The sequence below is a fragment of the Diabrotica undecimpunctata genome, chromosome 8 (assembly GCF_040954645.1).
Source record: "Diabrotica undecimpunctata isolate CICGRU chromosome 8, icDiaUnde3, whole genome shotgun sequence".
NCBI lineage: Eukaryota > Metazoa > Arthropoda > Insecta > Coleoptera > Chrysomelidae > Diabrotica > Diabrotica undecimpunctata.
The window spans coordinates 32,247,627-32,269,168 of record NC_092810.1 but is presented as its reverse complement, the minus strand read 5'-3'; the positions used below and the strand labels follow the sequence as shown (position 1 = coordinate 32,269,168).

Here is a 21,542-nt window from a genome sequence, read left to right as displayed (position 1 = left end):
GCGTCATATACGTACCATAGAATTTTTATTGCTCTGTTGCCAAATTTGTAACATGTTTCTGACTTTTTTACTTCTTCTATTAGTTTGTCCATTATCAAGTTAAACAATAACGGGCTCAAGTATCACCTGGAAAATGTTCTTTGCGTTAAAAAATTGTTTATGTAGGCCAAAATATTTCCTCGATATCCCAACTTTTTTAGAATGTTCAATATACGGTGTTTCCAGACTGTATCATAGTTATGTCAAAGTAAATGGTCATACATTTTTTATTTTTAAAAGTTTCGTTTTTCCAGTGTTTTCCATATCTATAATGTCTTCATTTGTAGCCTGCTTGGTCTAAAGCCAGCTTATTCGATGGTAAGTTGATAATTGTGTTCTAGATTCCACATTAATCTTTTGTTGACTATTTTTTCCATAAGTTTACATGATGAACTTGTTAATGATACAGGACGATATGATTCTGGTTGTAATTTCCTTATTTGGTTTAATAGTAAGGATAACAATAGCATTTTTCCAAATTTTTGGAAATGATTTTTGTGACTAAATATTATTAAAACTTTGGAGTAGAAACTCTTTTGCTTCTATGGGAAGTTTTTTAATAAATTCTATCGGTTTATCGTCTGGACCTGATGAAGTGTGTTTTATGTTATTAGGTGCTTCTTGAAACTACCCATAACTAAAGCCGCGTTTACACAATGGCAATTGGCGAGACAATTGTCATTGGACAATTGTCATCACGTGGTTGCGGATTGTCGGAGGCCAGTCCAGTTGAACGAGAAGATGTTTATACGGGGCCAACTATTGTCATGGCAGTAGACAGCTAAAACATGGCCGACTGCTCGTCACCTGTTGTGTCCGGTGAGGGAACTGGCAAAAAACAAGACAGCACTACTGGCCTACACCGTTCACACGGCGCCAATTGTCGCGACAATTGAGATTTCGAGTGGTAGGGGGCAGGGGAGCTCACTGGGCGCAGCTCATTGTCCTCAGTCTACTTCCGGAGACAACTGAATTTTGGGCCAATTGTGAGGGCAGTTGGCAAGGCAATTGGCCTGAAGTGTTTAGACGAAGACAATAATTTCATGCCAGTCAGTTGTCTTCTGACAATTGTCTCGCCAATTGTCATCGTGTAAACGCGGCTTAAGAGAGGTATTGATAGTTTTGAATTCGTCGGAAATTTAATAGGTACTGCCTCCTCCTGTTGTTTGTTAGGAACTTGTTACTGTAATTTTAGCTGGATGAGAATTTTTGATGGGTATCAACTAGTCCATTTACTATGTACCGGAGGTCAGTTATTAACATCTTTTCTTTTTTTAGACTTACAATTTGTTGTTAAGTATGCTGTCCTGTTATTTTTTTAACTGTTTTCCAAACCGATGATATATTTGTGCTACTGCTAATGTATATATTTCTGCCAGGATCATTGTTTGCTTTTTTTTATAATGCTCCTTGCTTCAGCTCTACGTTTTTTGTGCTCTGTTAATAGATCAATATTTTTGTACTTTTTGTATCGGTTTCAAATTGTTTCACTTATTTTAATAACGGCCTCACATTGTGTATTCCACCAGGGAACTAGTTTGTGTTTTTTTTTTAAGTTGAGATTTTCCTATAGCTATAGTAGCAGCATCCAGTACAAGCTGATTGAAGGTCATGCGTGTGTCGTCAATCGATTCTAAAATTTTAATTTGATTCATTCTGTCTCAATTCTGTTCATTTGATACAATTTTTTCAAATTCAATCCAATTTACCTTTGTTAGTTTCCATTTTTGAGTTGGTATTGTATTTGTATTTAAATTAACGGTATGTTTTATTAAGATTGGGAAGTGGTCATTGCTATATAAATCTTTTAGTACTGTCCAATCGAGTTGGGTGAGTAATGAGGGTTCGCATATAGAGATCAATGGCGGAAAATGTTCCCGAACCCATATTGAATCTTGTCGGAGAACCGTCGTTGAATAGCCATAGGTTCATAGTGTTAAAAACGTTTTCTAACTTATTTCCACTCAATGTTGTTTTATTTGATCCCCATGTAATGTTATGGCCATTAAAATCTCCCATGATTATTCGAGGTGAGAGAATTTGTTGGAGAAGATTAAGTAATTCGGGTTTAATCAGCAAGAATTTTGCATAAAGCTAAGACACCGAAAAATAATTTGAGCCACCAAGAAATACGTGCCATAAAATCGTTAAACGCAGACAAAGATGTTGTAATTTTACCAGCAGACAAGGGAAACGCCACGATCGTAATGAAGACAGCCGACTACAAAACGAAAATACAAAATCTTCTAGATCCTGCGGTTTATAAGAAACTTAAAAAAGATCCCACAGCAGTCACCCTACGGAAAATCAACTGACTTATTAAATCTTCGTCCATACCAGAGGAGATAAAGCCAAGAATATGCAACAGCGAAGCAGTCCCACCACGCTTGTATGGCTTGCCGAAAATACACAAAGACGATGTACCTCTCCGCCCTATTGTGAGCTCCATAGGATCTCCGTCTTACAGCCTTGCAAAACATCTGGCCGATATTTTACAACCACATATAGGAAAAAACGATGCCTTTGTAAAAGACTCCGCCCATTTTATTGAGAAGATCAAAGGAATAACTTTGCAGGAATCTGACATTCTTGTTAGTTTTGATGTGGTTTCCCTATTTACAAGAGTCCCCCTAGAAGACGTTCTGAATTTAATTGAGGGACTAGTTTCCAAGGATATGGTGGAATTATACCGTATTTGCCTAACTACCACATACTTTTCATGGGAAGACCAAATTTATGAACAGATGGATGGAGTAGCAATGGGAAGCCCACTAAGCCCGGTCGTAGCCAACCTTTTCATGGAGCATTTAGAGAAGAAGATAATGGACTCAGCATACAAGCCTAGGGTATGGTTCAGATACGTTGATGACACCTTTGTGATTTGGGGTCACGGAGCAGAAAAACTAAACGATTTCCTGGCTTATATAAATACACTACATCCAAATATTCAATTTACGATGGAAACAGAAAAAGCTCAACAACTAGCGTTCCTGGATGTATTAGTAAATCGAAAGGAAGGTCACTTAGGACATAAAGTGTATCGAAAACCTACACACACAGACAGATACCTAAACAGGAACTCAAATCATCATCCTAGCCAAAAACAAGGTATCATCAAAACTTTGGCAGAGAGGGCGAAGAGAATTTGTGAACCACAACATCTCCAAAGTGAACTTCTTTATATTGAAAAAGCGCTCACCTCTAATGGGTACACCAGAAGAGAAATACACAAGGCGATGAACAACGTATCTAGAAGAAGGGACGAAGAAACAGAATGTAAAGGGAAAGCGTTCTTGCCCTATATATCGGGGGTAACGGACAGAATTGGGCGAATACTCAAGAAAGCCAACATAAAGACCATCTTCAGACCTACAAAGAAGATCAAGGATTGTTTAAGATCGGTAAAAGACAAACGCGACCCATTAGCAACGGCCGGAGTATACCGAATACCATGCACATGTGGAATGGTATATGTGGGAACCACAAAAAGACACACCAACACCAGGATAAATGAACATAAAAGCCATTGTCGTTTAGGACATATCGACAAATCTGCCGTTGCCGAACACGCTTTGGGAAGCGGAGAACATCGAATACTATTTGAAGAAACACAGATGCTGGACAAAACTTCACAGTACTACCCACGGTTATATCGGGAAGCGGTGGAAATATACAAACACCCAAACAATTTCAATAGGATAGAAGAAGGACTAAAAATCAACAAAACATGGATACCAGTATTAAAATCCACAAACGCCCTTCCCGCCAAACACGGAGATAGAAAAGCTACTATAAACAACGACACGCCCCCTCAAGCCGAAACCAGTGGAGGGGAGGCGAGTGGGAATTATAAATATTGCCTCCGTAGTACAACGCGTCGTCAGTTTCTGCTTACAAGCGAAGCATCAACATCTCCAGAAGATGCCAACCCCTAGTGTTGGCGAAACGTCGAGAACAAATCTCAACAGAAGACAACGGCCCAACAGCCCGAATAAACAGTTTAATAAGTTAGACGATGGCCGTGAAAGCCTAACGCAATTTATCAATTCGGGTTTAGTTAGAGTTTCGCCTGATGAAACATAAATGCTACAAATATTGAACTTTAGTTCGACCAGTACTGTTACGGCGACTGCTTCAATATTATCTAGTTATTAGTTTATATTTTGGACAGATATATTTGATTTTATATTTAGAGCTACTCCACTGGCATAGTTTCCATTGGGTGGGTTGGTGCAAAATCTAGCCCCTTAGCATTCTTAATCGGAGAGGGATGCTTATATCTCTTTTGCAAAAGAATTTCCTCATCTTTATGAAAGTGGCTCTGGCAATTTCGATACGTCTTTTTATTTCATTTTTTTTGGTCTCCAGTTTCGTTTATTGAAGTACTCAAGTATTTGTAACTTGATACTTTTTCAATTTGAATGCCGTTTATACTAATATGTGCTGGTTGTGTCATGTTCTTACTGAAGACCATATACTTAGTTTTTTTGATATTGATACTTATGCCATAATTGTTGCAGGCAATATTTACATTTGTAAGTAATCGTTGTAATTCTTCTACTGTTCTTGCAACTAGTACAGTGTCGTCTGCGTATCGAATATTATTTACAACCTCTCCATTGATTACGATTCCTTCGTTTGCTTGTAAAAGGGTTTCCTGGCAGATGCTTTCACTATAAACATTAAATAGCAGCGGTGACAACATTGCATCCCTGTCGTACTCCTCTACGTATTTCTATTGCTTGTGATATCTCATTTTCTATTTTGATGTTAGCCTTAACAAAAGGTTTTAATTATTACTATGTTACCCCAAGTCACATTCTAATTAAGGCAATTATCTGTCAAACTGAAGAAATCATCACCGATTTACCTCCTAATGATGATACTGATACTGAATGATACTGATAATAATGATACTTAAATAAGACAAGACATCGCCAGATTTCTTCGAAACTTAAAGACTCCTACTACAAACATTAGCCATCTAGTGATTCTTCCTGCTGAGAGAAACGCTACAGCCATCCTAAACATGCCATCTTATATCCATAAACTCTCAAGCCTCATCAATACTCAGGGCTACAAAGCAATACCTACCAACGAGTTACTTGGAGAAGACAACAAAGGTCCTCATTAATCAAACCTCCCTCTCTGTTGACATAAACATTTAATGTATCGCGAAAAGTGCAGAACATCCCGAATATATGGTATATCTAAAAATCACAAAACCGACATTCCTCTACGTCCCATTGTCAGTTTATACAACTGCCCTACGCAACCAATGGCAAAATACTTGACCAAAACCTTACAACCTGTCGTCGTAAATGATTCATCCTTCGTTAAGAATTATTTCCATTTTATTCAACTTTTTAAACAATATCCTATAGTTTCGATATCATTTCACTTCTTACAAATATTCCTATAGACGAAACCCTGAATATTCTGGAAACAGATACAACATCCAACAAATTCACTTATTTTTCAATCATTATTGAATGTCCAAGACTAATTTCATCTTCCAAAATCAATTCTAACAACAGTAAAAGAAATCTGTGTGAGAAATTTACAAGGCAGGTCAAAGCTAAAAAAGCACGCTTAGATGACAGATGACATATTGGATTTGATGGAACAACGGCGACTAGCGAAAAACAACAAAAAACTTTATAACAGCATACAAAAAGAAATTCGACGTAAAATACGAGAAGCAGAGTCAACATCTAGCCAAACAGTGTCATGACATTGAAGAACTTGAAAACAGATACGACACGTTTAACATGTATAAAAAAGTGAAAGAAGCGGCTGGTATCTTCAATAAGAAAGAAACTGCATTGCTACAGGATGAACATGGTAAAGTAATATTTGAAGTAGAGGACAAACTTAAAAAATGGGAAATTACGTCACGAACCTATTCGAAGACGATAGGAGTAGTTCACCTCCCGATATTACTAACTGCGACGGACCCCTAATAACACGCTCTGAGGTTATAAAAGCCATACAATCATCAAAAGATGGCAGAGCGACTGGTCCTGATGAAATTCCAACTGAAATATACAAGCTTATAAATGATAGCAATGTTTTAGAGGCTATAACTTCGTTTTTCAATACCATTTATACCAGCGTACAACTACCTAAGGGATGGTCTAATTCACTGTTTACAGCTCTACCTAAGAAGACAACAGCAAAAACCTGTGCTGATTATAGAACCATCAGTTTGTTAAACCACTTATTGAAAATTTTTCTGAAGGTAATACATGGTCGTATCTACAATAAATGCGAGGAATACCTGGATGACACACAGTTTAATTATTTAAATATAACTTAATAAACATGTGACGTTTATAAGGTTACAACCACCCATACCAACCGCTACTTGCCTGCCAACTCCCATTACCGACCTTCACAAATTAATTCAGTCATTAATATTTCGTCGACTCAAGGAAATCCGCTGAACTTTCTGCTTTAAAAGAAGCACTCGTCCAAAATGGTTAAAGTAAAAATAATATCAATAGAAGCATCCACAGACATCGATCTCTCGTTTAATCTCACCAACAAAATCGATAAAATCCTCAAACCAACGGGAATAAAGCCAACATTTGCCCTTCATCAAAGAAACTTACTTTCATTTACGTTCATCACTTGTCCGATCCGTTAATATAACGAACAAAACGAAATTTATAAAGTTCCTTGTACAGACTGTCCACGATCGTACATAGGCCAAACCGATCGAAGCACCCAAAACAGAATTTAGGCACATTTCATTTTCGCTCGAATTCCGATTCCGTTTCAGTCCTAGACTAACATCATCTCCATACAGGTCGCAAAATTAATTTTAAAAACTCCATTGGAATCTAAGAAAAAAGTCCTAATTATTTCAATAAGTGATATGACGGCACCCGGTTACCTTCAACATGAAGACCTTTCCCCAATCGAAATAAAACATCGCCGGTTCCGTTCACCAATCCAATTCCCGCGATCAAGAATCATTATGCCAACATCCACCCAAATGTCACATGAATGAGGCGAACTGGCAGTTGGTTACTGCCAGTTCGTGTGTACAACTCTGCATTGGGGCCTTTAGAAATTGCTGCGCGCTAAGCTAGTGTATTGATATCTGTAGATTCTACCGGACAAATCCCCGATTTTCTAGAAATCATTGACCTGGAGTTCTTCGTTGATCCAAAAATAGTCCCGTACTGTGGTACAAAACTTAGACAGATATTAGAAATGTCCGTCATTCCGGTTATTATCCATATAAAGAAGTTGAAACATAAAGACGTTGTCGGGTGAAAAAACCGAACATCTACAACAGGTCTTAGAATGCTGATTTCAGATTTCCGCCTGCTCAAGGGCTCTATGATCGGGCTTCCGCGCAGTGTTGCCATATTTCGGTGTTTAATTAAGTAGTGCCAATCTTACATTATTTAGGTAGAGTTGATATAAATAAAACAATCAAACTGGACAAAATTTTTACTTAACTAAATTAAAATATTGTACAAAAATAACATAGAGGATTTGAAAACTATAATTAATTATTACCGTAGTTTATCCATAATAACCGAACTCTTGATCTGAACTTCTATTTTATTTTCGTTATTTCATTTATAATATTACTGACCGACAATCGGAAATCGTCCAGATCCTTCAGGAATATGCACAGATCAAGACTTAACTTTACGAAATTCTGGTAAGTATCCGAATCATCACAGAAATCTGAAAAATAATATTAAAATTTTGTGTAAATATATCTGAACTAGGGGATTCGGCAACAGCGCGTTGTTCCAAGTAAATATGTGATAAATTTTCTACTGTGGCTACACCGATTTTTTGAACAAATGGTGAAAAATAAATTTTAAACTACAAGCTAAAAATAATATAAGAATATTTATTAATGCAGTAAAAAAGTGGCAAAAAGTGTCATAAAAGTAAGTTTTAGAAACATTTATTGTATTAAAAACAATTATCAGAAATTTCGATATTCTTTTGAAAGCAGATAAGGTAAGGAGCCTTAACAAAATTTTATGCGGCGTTGCCGTTGTTCAAAAAAGTTTAAAATTATAAAAGACTGCAAACAGCACTAAAAACAATAAAATAAAAGTAAGACCTATAACCTATAAAAATATTAACTGTAGAAAGCATTTCTCTAACTTGTCCAAAATCAAACAAAGGGGGAATTGGGCCAGTAGAGATAAGGGATGAAAGATACGAAGAAGAAAACGCTTCTACATTCCAGGAACTTTTTAAAACATTAAAACGGGTGGAATCAGGAAAATCAGCAGGACCGAATGAAATCAACAATGAGTTAATGAAAAATAGAGGAGAAGAACTAATGTACCGGATTCATCTTCTTCTTAAGAGTGCCTTATGAGTACAAAGAGTGAGTCTTTTGAACTTGCTGCTCCAAACAAATCAATCGATCTGCATTGATATCAATCGCCATGCACCATGAACCATGAGTTCTGCCTTCGGCCAACAGATCTTCTTCCTTGAATCTTTCCCTGTATTATGAGTCTCAAAATTTCATATTTTGGTTTCCTCATCACGTGGCCTAGGTATTCCAGTTTTCTGGTTTGTATAGTAGTGATTAGTTCTGTTTCTTTACCAACCCTCTACAGTACTTCTTTATTTGTAATTCTATCAGTCCAAGATATTTTTAATACTCTGCGGTATAACCAGAGTTCGAAAGCCTCGATTCTTTTTAAATTGCATTTTTTTAATGTCCAAGTCTCAGCTCCATATAATAATATTGAAAATATATAACAGCGAATAGTACGTAGTCTGATCTCCAAATTTAGATTTTTGCACGTTAGGAGTGGCTTCATTCGTATAAATGCTGATCTGGCAATCTCTATTCGCCTGTCTATTTCTGCAGTATGATCATTGGTTTCATTGATCAAAGTTCCCAAGTACTGATATTTTTCTACTTGTTCTACCACGTTACCATTGACTGACAATAGCTGATGTATATTTTGTGGTCTTTTTGTAATTAGCATGTACTTCGATTTTTTAGCGTTTATAGTAATTCCCATCTCAGCACTATTCATACTTAAGCTTTCGATAAGATGTTGTAGATCTTCTATACTCGTTGCTATGATCACAGTGTCGTCTGCATATCGTAAGTTGTTAATTAATTTTCCGTTAACGGTAACTCCCGCTTTGATATTATTGAGCGTGTTTTGGAAAATTTCTTCAGAATATAAGTTAAACAAAAGTGGCGATAAAACACATTACTGTCTAACTCCTCTACAGATCTTCATTTCTTCTGAGTGTTGCCCATCAATTTGAACTATGGCACTTTGGTTTCAATATAATGTTTGCACTATATTTATAATTTTACTGTCAATGCGCTTGTTCATAAGTATTGATATTAGTTTTTCATGTCTTACTTTATCGAAAGCTTTTTCGTAGTCAACAAAGCACAAGTGTAGATCAACGTTTACATCCCGACATCGCTGAATCAATATGTTGATGGCAAATAGTCCCTCGAGTACCCATTCCATTTCGGAACCCGAACTGCGTCCCGCTAATATCCTCCTCTAGCCTTTCGTATATTCTCTTATGTATTACTTTCAGCAGTACTTTTAAAATATGACTCATGAGGCTCAGTGTTCGATAATCAGAGCACTCTTTTGCTGCTTGTTTTTAGGGAGGGTTATAAATGCTGACTTCGGCCACGCTTGTGGTATTATTCCCGTATCGTACACCGTGTTGAATAAATCTGTCAATAATTCCAAGTTATCCTCTTCCACTAGTTTAAACAGTTCTACTGGTATTTCATCTAATCCAGCTGCCTTATTGTCTTTAGAGTTTTTGATAGCATATTTGATTTCATCTATCGTGATCTTCTGTCTCTCTAAAGGATTTAATTCTTGTGTTTTCTGCATTTCACCTCTTTCATCTTGGAAAAGTTCTCTAACGTACTCCTCCCATCGTCTTAATTTCTCTGGTAAATCTATTAGTAGTACTCCTTTTTTGTCTTTTATGTGTACTTGCTGTCTATTTCGACCCATTCCAGTCACTTCTCTTATGTTTTTGTACATATTTCTCATATCATATTTTGTTTCTAGTTCTTCTATCTCTTTACATTGTTTCATCAAATAGATTTCCTTAGCTGTTTTGATTTTTCCTTAATTATTCGTTGTATTTCTTTATACTTCTGTAGATCTTTTCCTTTATATCCTTCTTTCTTCCATCTGCAATAGTATTTCTTCTGTCATCCACTGTTTTTTAGCTTCTGACCTATGTTGTATCAAACTTTCTTGAGCTGGTTTCAGTATGGTTTCAGTATGGAACTCGGAAAATATTCCTATAGAGTGGAGAAAGGGTCACATAATAACAATATATAAAAGAGACCCAAGGGATACCAGTAACTATAGAAGAATCATGCTACTGAATAACACATACAAAAGATTGGCGAGTATCTTGAGAAAAAGAATAGATATATACACCGAAAATACACTATACTTTATTTCACGTTGAGAACGAAACGTTTGGCTTATGCAAATCAGTGTTGCCAAAACTCTCAGGCACATGTTGCTACTAGACTTCCGATATACGTGTCAATAAGTCGATATAAAAATTATAGAATAATACACTATAAATACTTGTTTCTTTAATATACAGATATAGGTAATGTAATTTTTATAGGTCTGATAAAATAGTTTAATTTTACTATTGTTTAATGTTCGGTCATCCGATGATCACCTGTTACCAGTTTACCATAACAGTTTTTAGCTATGTTCTCTCCAACATTAAATAATAATCCTTGTACGGGCATGTAAGTAATATTTATTAGTTATTTATTTACTTAATTTCAATTTTACTAGATTGTTTTCACTGAAGTTTTATTTTGATTATTTATTCAATTTTAAAGTCATATTTAATAATTACACACATATAATATTTTCATAATTGCTGTATATTCTGTACCACACAGTACTCTAATACGAATTATTATATTTTTAGCATTTAGTTTACCATGTACCGTTGACCTGAAGATGCATAGCAAATTATAGTATGCGAAACCGGTCGTTGGCGGTAGATTAAATTGATTGTGAGTAAGTCTTATTCTTATTTCTTTTTAACCATTTAAAATTAAACAAATTAAAAGAAGTTTACGATAAACAAAATGGCGTCTGTAGTCTATCGACTTGTTGATATATTATCTATATACATACCTTTATTAGAATTGAACAACATAAGCAGCCTATCTACTGTCGTTATGAACTGTTTCATGAGCTTTCCTTTAAATACTGCCGTCCAGTACTTCTTGAATCGCTTCAGGCACTCAATAAAAGACCAAGGAGGATGGGCTAGCATAGACATCTGCAGCCAGACGTCACCGTAAGCTTCCTTGACACATTCGCAGATGATTGTGGAGCACAAGATACCCAACTTTTGCATTATCTGCGGATACTTGGTATCTTTTGCAATCTTTGACATGATTTTCATGATAATTCCGTTGGATTGAACGGCTGGTATGCCGTTAATCATTGCTTTATTTCTCAGATTGATGTCGTTTGATAGTAACATCTGCAACAAAAAAAGAATGGTAAAATTAAACTTAAGCTTAAACGAGACTTTCACCGTAAGGCTTTATAGGACAAAGACAGCGTTTACAATTAATTACACAAAACACTGAAAGACACCAAAAAAGAGAAAGTAGGGAAAGGAATAGATGGAGAAGTAGTAGGAAAATATAAACTAGGAACACGTAATGAGAGAGGAGAGAGGCTAGGTCAGTTTTGCAAGGACAACGAACTTATTATCAAGAACACATGATACAAACTGCCAATCCTAAGAATATATACCTAAAAAGCCCTAGAAATAACGGTGAGAACATAGTAAGAAAACAGATTGATAAAATAATTATAAACCAAATATTCCGTAACGCCATAGTATAGAGTAAAGCTTACCCAGGAAAAGATATAGCAAGTGACCACAACTTTGTTATAGCAGAATGAAACTCAACTAAAGAAAATAAAAAGAGCCACCAAAACACCTAGAATTAATCTAAGAAGACTAAAAGAAGATGATCTCTGCCAACAGATCAAAGAACAAATATACAAGGAAGTCCAGCAAGTAGAAAGACAGGGACAACTTAACGCTACAGCAAAATTGAGAGAGTTAGAAACGATCCTGAGGAATATCATACAATAATAACTGGATGCGATACATCGCCTACAAGCAAACAATGGATGACACAAGAAATAAAATCATTGATATCGGAAAGGAGGAAATACAAGAATAAAAACGAACAATACAAAGGCGTAAATAAAACAATCAAACAAAGAATCAAAGAAGCGAAGGAATTGTGGCTCTCAAAAAAATGTGAAGAAATAGAAAGATTAGAAGAAGATGAAAATAAGATAAAATGCCTTTGTGGGAAAATTTCTGTGCTTACTTGTATTTACACTGCGCTGTAAAGACACGAATTTAAAACCAAGTTTTTAAAAATAAAAAGATCTCTTAGCTCAGTGCAAGTTCATGGATTTACTACAGTAAACACTTTTTCTGAACGTATCCATTAAGCCGCACTGCTAAGGAATTCTTTACGGTGGAGTAACTAAAATAAAATCGACCGTTTAGCTGCCAAAACTATGGAAGCTGCAATGGGATTATCATCATGTAAGCAAAAAATAATAAATTTGAAAGTTTGTCTAATTCCAAACCAACCACTACGTAGACAAGTAGGCAAAAAAAAATTGTCAATCACTCAGAGACCACTACACTATGAACATGTGCCAGTCTTCCATCCAGAGCTGTAACATTACGTGTTCATTCCAGTAAATCTTGGAGCAAAAGAAAGCATCCTTTAACAGTTACTTGATCGTCGTCTTCCCTATTGAGGCAATCTCTAGTAGAAACAAATTTCTCTGAAGTGTGTCAAGTATATACTTGGTGTTTCAGATATATACTTCAAGGCATATATAACCTATTGGTGACATATTTATTGTGAAGACCTATATCGTTGTATCAGAACTCAAATTACAAAGGATTAACAAGCAATATAGAACAGTTAAGATAAAAAATGGAGTTTGCAAATGGATTTGCAAACTCCATTAATTAGAATTTGTAGAGGTGTCAGACAAGGGGATACAATCTCACCCAAACTATTTACTCTGGCGTTGGAAGACATTTTTAAATCTATAGACTGGGACAATAAAGGGATTTGTATAAAGGGGAAATATTTAAATCATCTAAGATTCGCCGATGATGTACACCTGATAGCAACAACTATGGAACAACTACGAATAATGATTTCAGACCTAGAAAAAACATCTCTTGAGAAAGGACTAAAAATGAATCTAAAGAAAACTAAAATAATGACTAATACAGAAGACAGATCAGTCATTACCATAGGTGGAACAAACATAGAACACGTCCAAGAATATATTTACTTAGGACAAGCTATCAGAGCAGACAAAAGTAACCAGACTAAAGAAATAACCAGAAGAATAAGAATGGGGTGGGCTGCATTCGGAAAACTCTCATATACTATCAAAAACCAAAAAATACCTTTAAAATTAGGAACGAAGGTATTTAATGCATGCGTCCTACCTGTTCTGACATATGGTGTCCAGACGTGGACGTGTACCAAGAGCAACTTAGAATAAAGAAAACTCAAAGAGCTATGGAAAGACAAATGTTGGGAATATCGTTGAGAGATAAAAAGAGGAACGAGTGGATAAGATGCAAAACCGAAACAACAGACGCTGTCGAACATGCATTGAAATTAAAATGGAAGTGGGCTGGGCATAACGAAAGATATCAGGATGGAAGATGGAATAAAGAAATTGGCCGCTGGAGACCATATACTGCAAAAAGGTCAAGAGGTCGACCGCAAATGAGATGGAAAGATGACATTGAGCAAAGCGCAGGTCCAATGTGGAAAAGACAAACCGAAGACAGAGACAAATGGAGACAAATGGGAGAGGCCTATATTCAACACATGAATAGATTTTGGGCTATAGATAGATAGATAGATAGACGATAAAAAATGCTCTGCTGGGTACCCTTAAATAATTCATTATTGCTACCTCTAGTTTTTGTTTAAATTTACACTTGTTATGAGGTTTCTAGATTTACGCGATCTACATTTTGACATACAATTCGGAATACTTACCACCATTTCATATTTTTCCACTGCCTGCAAACATGCACCAATAATTTTATCGTCTTGGCTCAGTCCTACATGTTTTTGCTCACTCATTTCACTAACTGTTTGACCTGTAAAAGACATGAAAGACTAGAATACAGATATAAAATACATTTATGTTGGAGGTAGTGAATGAGGAAGTTGAGAGAGAGTTTATTTATTTAACTACTCAACAAATACAAATATTATTTGTAACAAGTCAACACAAAAAATATATAGTATATAAAAAAGGAATATAAAACGTAACCTAAATATAGCACAAACACGAAAAATATGTCATTTTTAATGTTTCAAAGTTGACAACCCTTGCTAATTGGCGAATAACAAATAATGAACTTAATAGCTTTTTCTTTACTTGTGAGATATGAGCCGAGTTCAGTGGATTATCTATGGTTATTCCCAATAGTTTAACAGTCTCTTTGTTATCTGGATCATTATGTAAATTACTTGCAGATATAACCAAATTTTGCGTTTTATCGGAGTTAAGTTTTAGTTTGTTTGCATCAAACAATGTGCTAGATTTAGTAGAAACTTCCTCATAAGACATTTTTAAATCATTTTTATTTTTTCCTGATATAACGTATGTCGTATCATCTGCGAATTGTACGGATTTGTACGGAGATATGAATTTAGGAAAATTGTTGACATAAATAATAAACAAAAGAGGTACTAAGACCGAACCTTGTGGGACTCCATGCTTTACGGATAGAAAATCGGAGAAATGACCTTTAGACACTACCGCCTGGTGTCTGCCACATACATAAGAAGTTATAAGCTTAAGAGGGATACCTCTGATTCCATAGTAATTTAATTTGTGGAACAAAATGTCGTGTGAAACGCAGTCAAAAGCATCCGATAGAAATTGCTACGCGATTGCCGCGTTCAAATCCCTTAATCACCTCGCTCACAACATTAAATACCGCGTTCGTAGCAGAACGACCACTTCTGAATCCATATTGTGGGTTGCTAAAGTAATTATTTGACTCAAAATAGGAATATAATTGTTGTTTGATAACCTTTTCAGTCACTTTTCCAAAAGTAGAAACAATGCTTATGAATCTGTAATTGTCAGGTTTTAAGAATTCATCTTTTTTGTAGATAGGTACTACTTTTGAATATTTTAGTACTCCCGGAAATACTTCAGTTGATAGAATTAAATTAATAAGATGAGTGAAAGGTTGTAAAACTATTTGGTAAGTTTCGTTTAAAATTTTGCTATTAATTTCGTGAACGTCCCTACAATTAGAATTACTAAGAGACTTTATTATTCAAGAGACCTCTTCTTCCACAACGGGACGAAAAAAAGGACTTGCTCGGAGAAGGATAATTTCTATAATTGAAGAGGACATCGACATTGATAGTGGGAAGAGATATAATTATAATCTCTGCAACTGTAGTAAAAATTAATTTATTTCATCTGGAGGTAGATCAGGTTGTACTGAACTGGATCTTGTATAATTTCCTTAGAAATTTATCATTTTCTAGTAGTCTCTAGGTTTATTATTGAAATGAAGCTGACTTTTTAGCATTTTGTAGTTGCCGATTATATTCAACTTTTTGTTGTTTGTATACTTTGAATAAATCGGGATCCTTAGTGGCATCTGCAATGTGTTTAATAAGAGAAAGATTAGATCTGTAAGACCTTAATTTATTATTAAACCATTGCATGGGTGTTTTTCAGCAGTTTGTCGTACTTCTTTTTAGTGGAAAATGCTTTAATATTAAGTTATTATAACTTTCAGTAAGAACGACGGTCAAAAAATCAGGATCATTATTAATATTATAGAAAAAGTCCATCTTTGTACATACTAGCTAGAACACGTTTAAGAGTCTGTAAACCAGAAGAAGAAATTAATAAAAATTGAGCTCAATGGTCAGAAAAACAAGGTTCAAATGCGTCCATTATGTAGATATTTTCAGAAAAAATTGTCTTAATGCTGTCGATGCAACTACTGGACTGGGATGTGATTCTAGTATAATCGGTTACAGTTACTTTTAGACCAAAAGATGTTAATAGATTTTGAATATCAAAAGAAGGGTCAAATTCAATTTTAAAATTTATATTAAAATCACCAAGTCTGATCAGTTTGTCTGCTTTATTAAGCAAGGACGTTATGGCATTCTCAAAATTCACCATGAGGTGGGTTCGCTTCTACGAGTAGCGGTTTCACGTCAGAAATCAGAACTTTTGGACGCAATTTGATCGAGCAACTCTTATAAATCCTCCAGAGTGTCTGCAATTACGACGGTATCGCCGGCATACCTTAGGTTGTTTATTTTTGTACAATGTACGTGATTTGGGAGACTTAAAAATTACTGTGAGATTTCACACAGCCCTGCTCCTCTACACTTATTCAATCGGAATCGATTTAAATGTAAAGAAGAACAAAACATCGTGCGAATTTATAAAGGTTATGGCAATATGACACAAACAAAAGTTTTTTAATACAAAAACAATTTTACGCCACGATCTATACAAAACGACGCGACGTCACTTATATTTAAAATTATAACACAACTATACGACACCAATACGGAACTGCTCGATCTTCCAAGGCGTCAACATGGTATTATAATAAGAAAAATTTAATCGTGATTACATTGAGAATTTTAAAATTACAGATATTTTTACAACATGTTTTATTACTATTAATATAAATATTATGAAACAATTGTTTAAGTTTAATACTCAAAAAAAAAAAAAAATTTTAGTTAAACAGATTAGACAATCGTACGCCACTGATATGGGTATAACCGGAACTTCAATGGTATTTGGGGGATTGACAAAAATGTTTACGACGTTGTCGACAATTTACAATCTTATAGTAAGAATTGTTTGTTTTTTTTTTGTTTAAACTGTATTTATAAATACATATTAAATATAGTTTAATAGCTTTTTTAAAAACTAATTGTCGTGTATTCTGATTGTGTTTGAAAAATGCCAAAACAACTCATCAGTCTTTCTTTAATAGATTATTTTTAACAAAAACGAAATAATTGCGGTCCTTTTTTGCCTTTAAATGCTATAAGAGATGTAAGTTAAAGAATTTAGAATATATTAAATGTAAATATTAAATGATATAACATTATTTTTGTATTAAAAAACCTACACGTGTGTTGTTTCGTCTTTAGCGCAAAGATAGTGATGTCTTAAACGACCCTACCTCTACTTTTACGGCAAAGAAAAACAATTTTTATGTGAAGTACAAAAGTAATTACATATTTGATTATTAACGTGTATAATGTTCTTACCTTTAACTCTAGGTTCCTTTACGTTTAATAATTCGTTAATGCACTTACTGGCATTAAGAGCTCGATTTTTCAACGAATTATCGCCTGGTCGGTCTTTCATTTCATCGAGCTCTGTTATAACCATCCACGGAATATAAACAAGAGGTTTGACTGGTCCTAAAGTTGAAGGAATACAATCAATAAACATACTTGTGATAAAAAGGTACATGAAAAAGTCGACAAACATAACACATCTCACAAAAAACAAACAGACCTGACGATAAAAACAAAAACATTAGATGGAACATGAGAAACAAAATCTAGTGTTCATAGAGATTAACCCTAGAATAAGGGTCATTCGTAAATTTTACGACGCTCCTAAAACATTGCACTTTTCGGCCTACTCTCGTTTATTTTAACGATTTCCCCAATTGAGGACACTTGTGTCTCGGAACAGCCAGTGCGGGGGTACGACTACAAGCGTTTATAGCTCATGTCGATGTAAAAATGTGTCGTGTTTTAATCAGTGAAGATTCATTTTCCAGACTGCTCGTATGTTTCAGAACTAAGACTGCTTAGTTCTGAAATCAACTTACTTTATAACGGCAACGTTTATCTACGATTATATATAATTAATAAAAAATAAGTTTCAATACGTCCAAACATACTTAATATTGTATTCTAAACATTGTTGAATTTTAAGCTTGTCCAAAATAGTTTAAAGTTTTCGTCCGAGATGTCGAAATATTCAAAAATATGGAACGCGTATTCAAAACTCCGGCCAGCATCGACTATAAACGCTTGTAGTCGTGGCTGCAAATTTTGACTGTTTTAGTAACAAAAAATTACAATAATATACTATATAATACATTGATCTTTCCTTATTAGGATGTCAAATCCAAGGTTTTTGTCTGAAGGAGGAAGTGGCACGTATTATGAACGGAGAAGAGAGTGATCCAGACCGATAATCCGTCCCATAAACCGGCAAGCCATCCATAATTCATAACTATAATGAAACCAAAGCAGGTGTAGACACCCTCGAACAAATGTGTTCTAATATGAATTCCAGCAGAAAAACACGGAGATGGCAATTATGCGTATTCTATGGAATGATAAATATGGCCACCATAAACTCTTACGTAATTTATACTTTGATTTGTCAAAGAAAAGCGAAAAACCTATCTCCAGTCATCAATATATATGATTGAGTTAAGCCTTTGTCTTGCAAAATCATGGATGCTAAACAGATACAACACCGCCAGTTTACGTCGAAATATTCGCCAAGACATAGCTGAAATCCTCAACATAACTAAAGAAGATGATGCAAAAATGACCCAGGAAAAGAAGAGGGGGACTTGTTTCTACTGCTCAAGCAAAAAAAGACGTATGACCACCAACTATTGCAAGGAGTGCAAGAAGCCAATTTGCGGAGAACACCGATACCCTATGTTCCTAAAAATACCCAAATTTGTTTGTTTCAAAACTGTATGCTTTTGTTTTTAGACTGAGAATCTTAATTTTTTCTATATAATGAATAAAAAATTCAAAATAAAAAAATATAGGCTTTTTTGTATGGAGTAGTAAAATTTACGATAGCCCCGTATTTACGTTTGGCAAAAACGGTCCCGTATTAGCTAAAATAGAAAAACTAGTTGAAAATAACAAAGACCTGATAATGTAGATTGTGCATAATCATTGGATGGATAGACGACGTAGAGAGGGATCTTAAAACCATGAACATCAGGCAATGCGAAGGAAAGTATCCGACAGGGCAGAATGGAAGGACATTGTTAAGCAGGCCAAGACTCACAAAGGGTTGTAGCGCCATTAGAAGAAGAAGAAGAAGGAAATAAATATTCAGTTAAGATGATCCATTTATTACTAGTACTGTTTCGTACCAAGAATTGTTTAAGTACTTAAGTTTCAGTTTTACATGTGCTAAAAGTTACTACAGTCCATCTAATTTACAAACCGTTGCACGTCATTATCTACGTCAGAGATCGAAGTTGACATAGTTGCCAAAGTATCAAAAAAAACCTGAATCCATTTTAAATCAAATAGGTCACATAATTATTATTATACTCTTTACAACGACTATTTAAATTCTTACGTGACATTTTTGAAATAAAAACACACTAATTTTGTTCTAAAAAGAACAGATTTTATTAAATAGGTAAAAATATAAAACAAGAGGTATTCACTTTAAAATTTAAAATAATAAAGTACAAAAAGTGTCAACACCGCAACTGTCAAATAAGTGTTACCAATTTATGCCAAAATTTCACCTTCGTTCGATTACAGTTACAGTGTGTTCCGAACAAATGTTCTTCATAAAAACGGTTTATAATGCATTTATACAAATTAAATGAAACATATTGTTGTCTATTTCTTTAAGTTAACATTAATAGAAATCTTTAAATATTAGTTCTAGGCGTATATAATAAAATATGTCTAGTGGCTGTAATGCCAGTGTACTCGGCAAAGTGATTCTAAAAAAGAACACACCTACCGCCTAAATATTTCGTGTTGGTATCATGTGACGTCACGGGCTATGACGCCGATGACGTGCAACGGTATGTAAATTAGATGAAGTATAGACGACCCTTTTTCTAATTCCAGGTCATTAAATCTCATTTGGCAATATGAATTAAATTTAATCCTTGAATCAGTCATAATACACTCTTTACACTACATGATTTATCATGTGATTTGTCATATGATTTGGTCATAAAGTGAAATTTACATGTTTACACTGTGTGATTTGTCATAAGCACTGTCATGCGGCTCGTCATAGCTTGTCACAGGAGAATAGGACGGTGCCTATTCCGCATGATAAAATCATATGATTTTCGGTAATAATACGGGTAACACCAACATATTTAAATATCGCGCCTTATTCTTATGTCAATTCTGCGACATTCCCTTACCAAGAGACAACATCTTTTATTTATTTATTTATTTTTTGTTTGTTGCATTGATATTGAACCTATTATCTAATGTGTGCTATTGTGTTGTCTTTTTCTTTTATTATTTATTTAGTTTATTTTATTCTTAGTTTAGTGTTTTATAGTCTTCTTAGTCATAATTTTAGTTTAGTTTCTTTATTAATTATTTTTAATTTGGTATATTAACACTAAATTTGATATACCCTGTCCACGATTTCTTCGTAAGAGCCACCTGCGAGCCCAAAGGTGTCAGATCTTTTTTTTTTTCTTACTGCTGTACGCAGTTGTTGCCGGCGTATTATTATTAAAAGTCGGGAAGCCAATGCAATCAAAGATATATTTTCCATTATAATAGTTTAAAAAGCTAATAGTTGATAACTATACTGTGTCTAATATCTCTATGACCATAAACAAAAAGAAAAATCAATAAAACCTCACTCGTTGTCACTCATATCATAAGTCATAACTTATCATACAGTGTAAACACGATTTTTTAAAACATTATAGAAACGAGGAATCATAACAAATCTCATATGATATTGTCATATGATAAAATCATGTAGTGTAAAGTCTACTTAAGTTTATTAATTTAAACGGATAAAGGGTTTCGCCAAAAAATATATTTAAGAAGGACTAGTTTTGTTCATCTAAGGCATCTATAAACTAAGAAAATAATTTTTATGACAATCAATTCGTTCTAAAATCCTGATTATTTTTTTTTATAAAAACCGCACCCACCCAAAACCGCGAGACTTTGACTCGTCGATTTGCTTTCCCCTAAAAACCTGCAAAAGTCTACATTGAAAATATGAATCACTTTCTACAATTTAATAAAACTTAAACTGGTTTTTCTCGAAAAAAAGCTTGCGTTTTCTTGTTAAACCAGATAATTATCAATCAATCTCGTAGTATCATATTCTATTCTTACCTGAAACTTTTAATTCGATAATATCCCTAATTTTCATCAAATCTGAAATAAAAACATTAGTATCTACCACTATGCACAAATACCGCCCTTTTTCTTTGGTGTTTTCCTCTTTGTTATCCTCAGATATAATTGAAGATTTTATGGACTTTGCATCTGTCCCCATCGGTAAGTCCATATCTATATCCAACGCTTGATTGTCTAGCACATCAGTTTCAGCTTCGGCCTATAAAGTTAAGTCATTCTTGAC

At 34.6% G+C, this 21,542-nt stretch overlaps 1 protein-coding gene across 1 annotated transcript in view; it reads right to left on the bottom strand.

The window, feature by feature from the left end:
• Nucleotides 1–7,490: 7,490 nt before the first annotated feature.
• LOC140447403 (uncharacterized) overlaps nucleotides 7,491–21,542 on the bottom strand; it is a 34,847-nt gene continuing 20,795 nt past the window's right edge. Inside the window, exons 4-8 of the mRNA XM_072540035.1 lie at nucleotides 21,296–21,518; nucleotides 17,444–17,599; nucleotides 14,159–14,262; nucleotides 11,211–11,565; nucleotides 7,491–7,746 (exon numbers count right to left, since the gene is read on the bottom strand). Coding sequence (XP_072396136.1) covers nucleotides 7,613–7,746; nucleotides 11,211–11,565; nucleotides 14,159–14,262; nucleotides 17,444–17,599; nucleotides 21,296–21,518 — 972 coding nt within the window. The 3' untranslated portion in view covers nucleotides 7,491–7,612. The remainder of the gene's footprint in view (nucleotides 7,747–11,210; nucleotides 11,566–14,158; nucleotides 14,263–17,443; nucleotides 17,600–21,295; nucleotides 21,519–21,542) is intronic.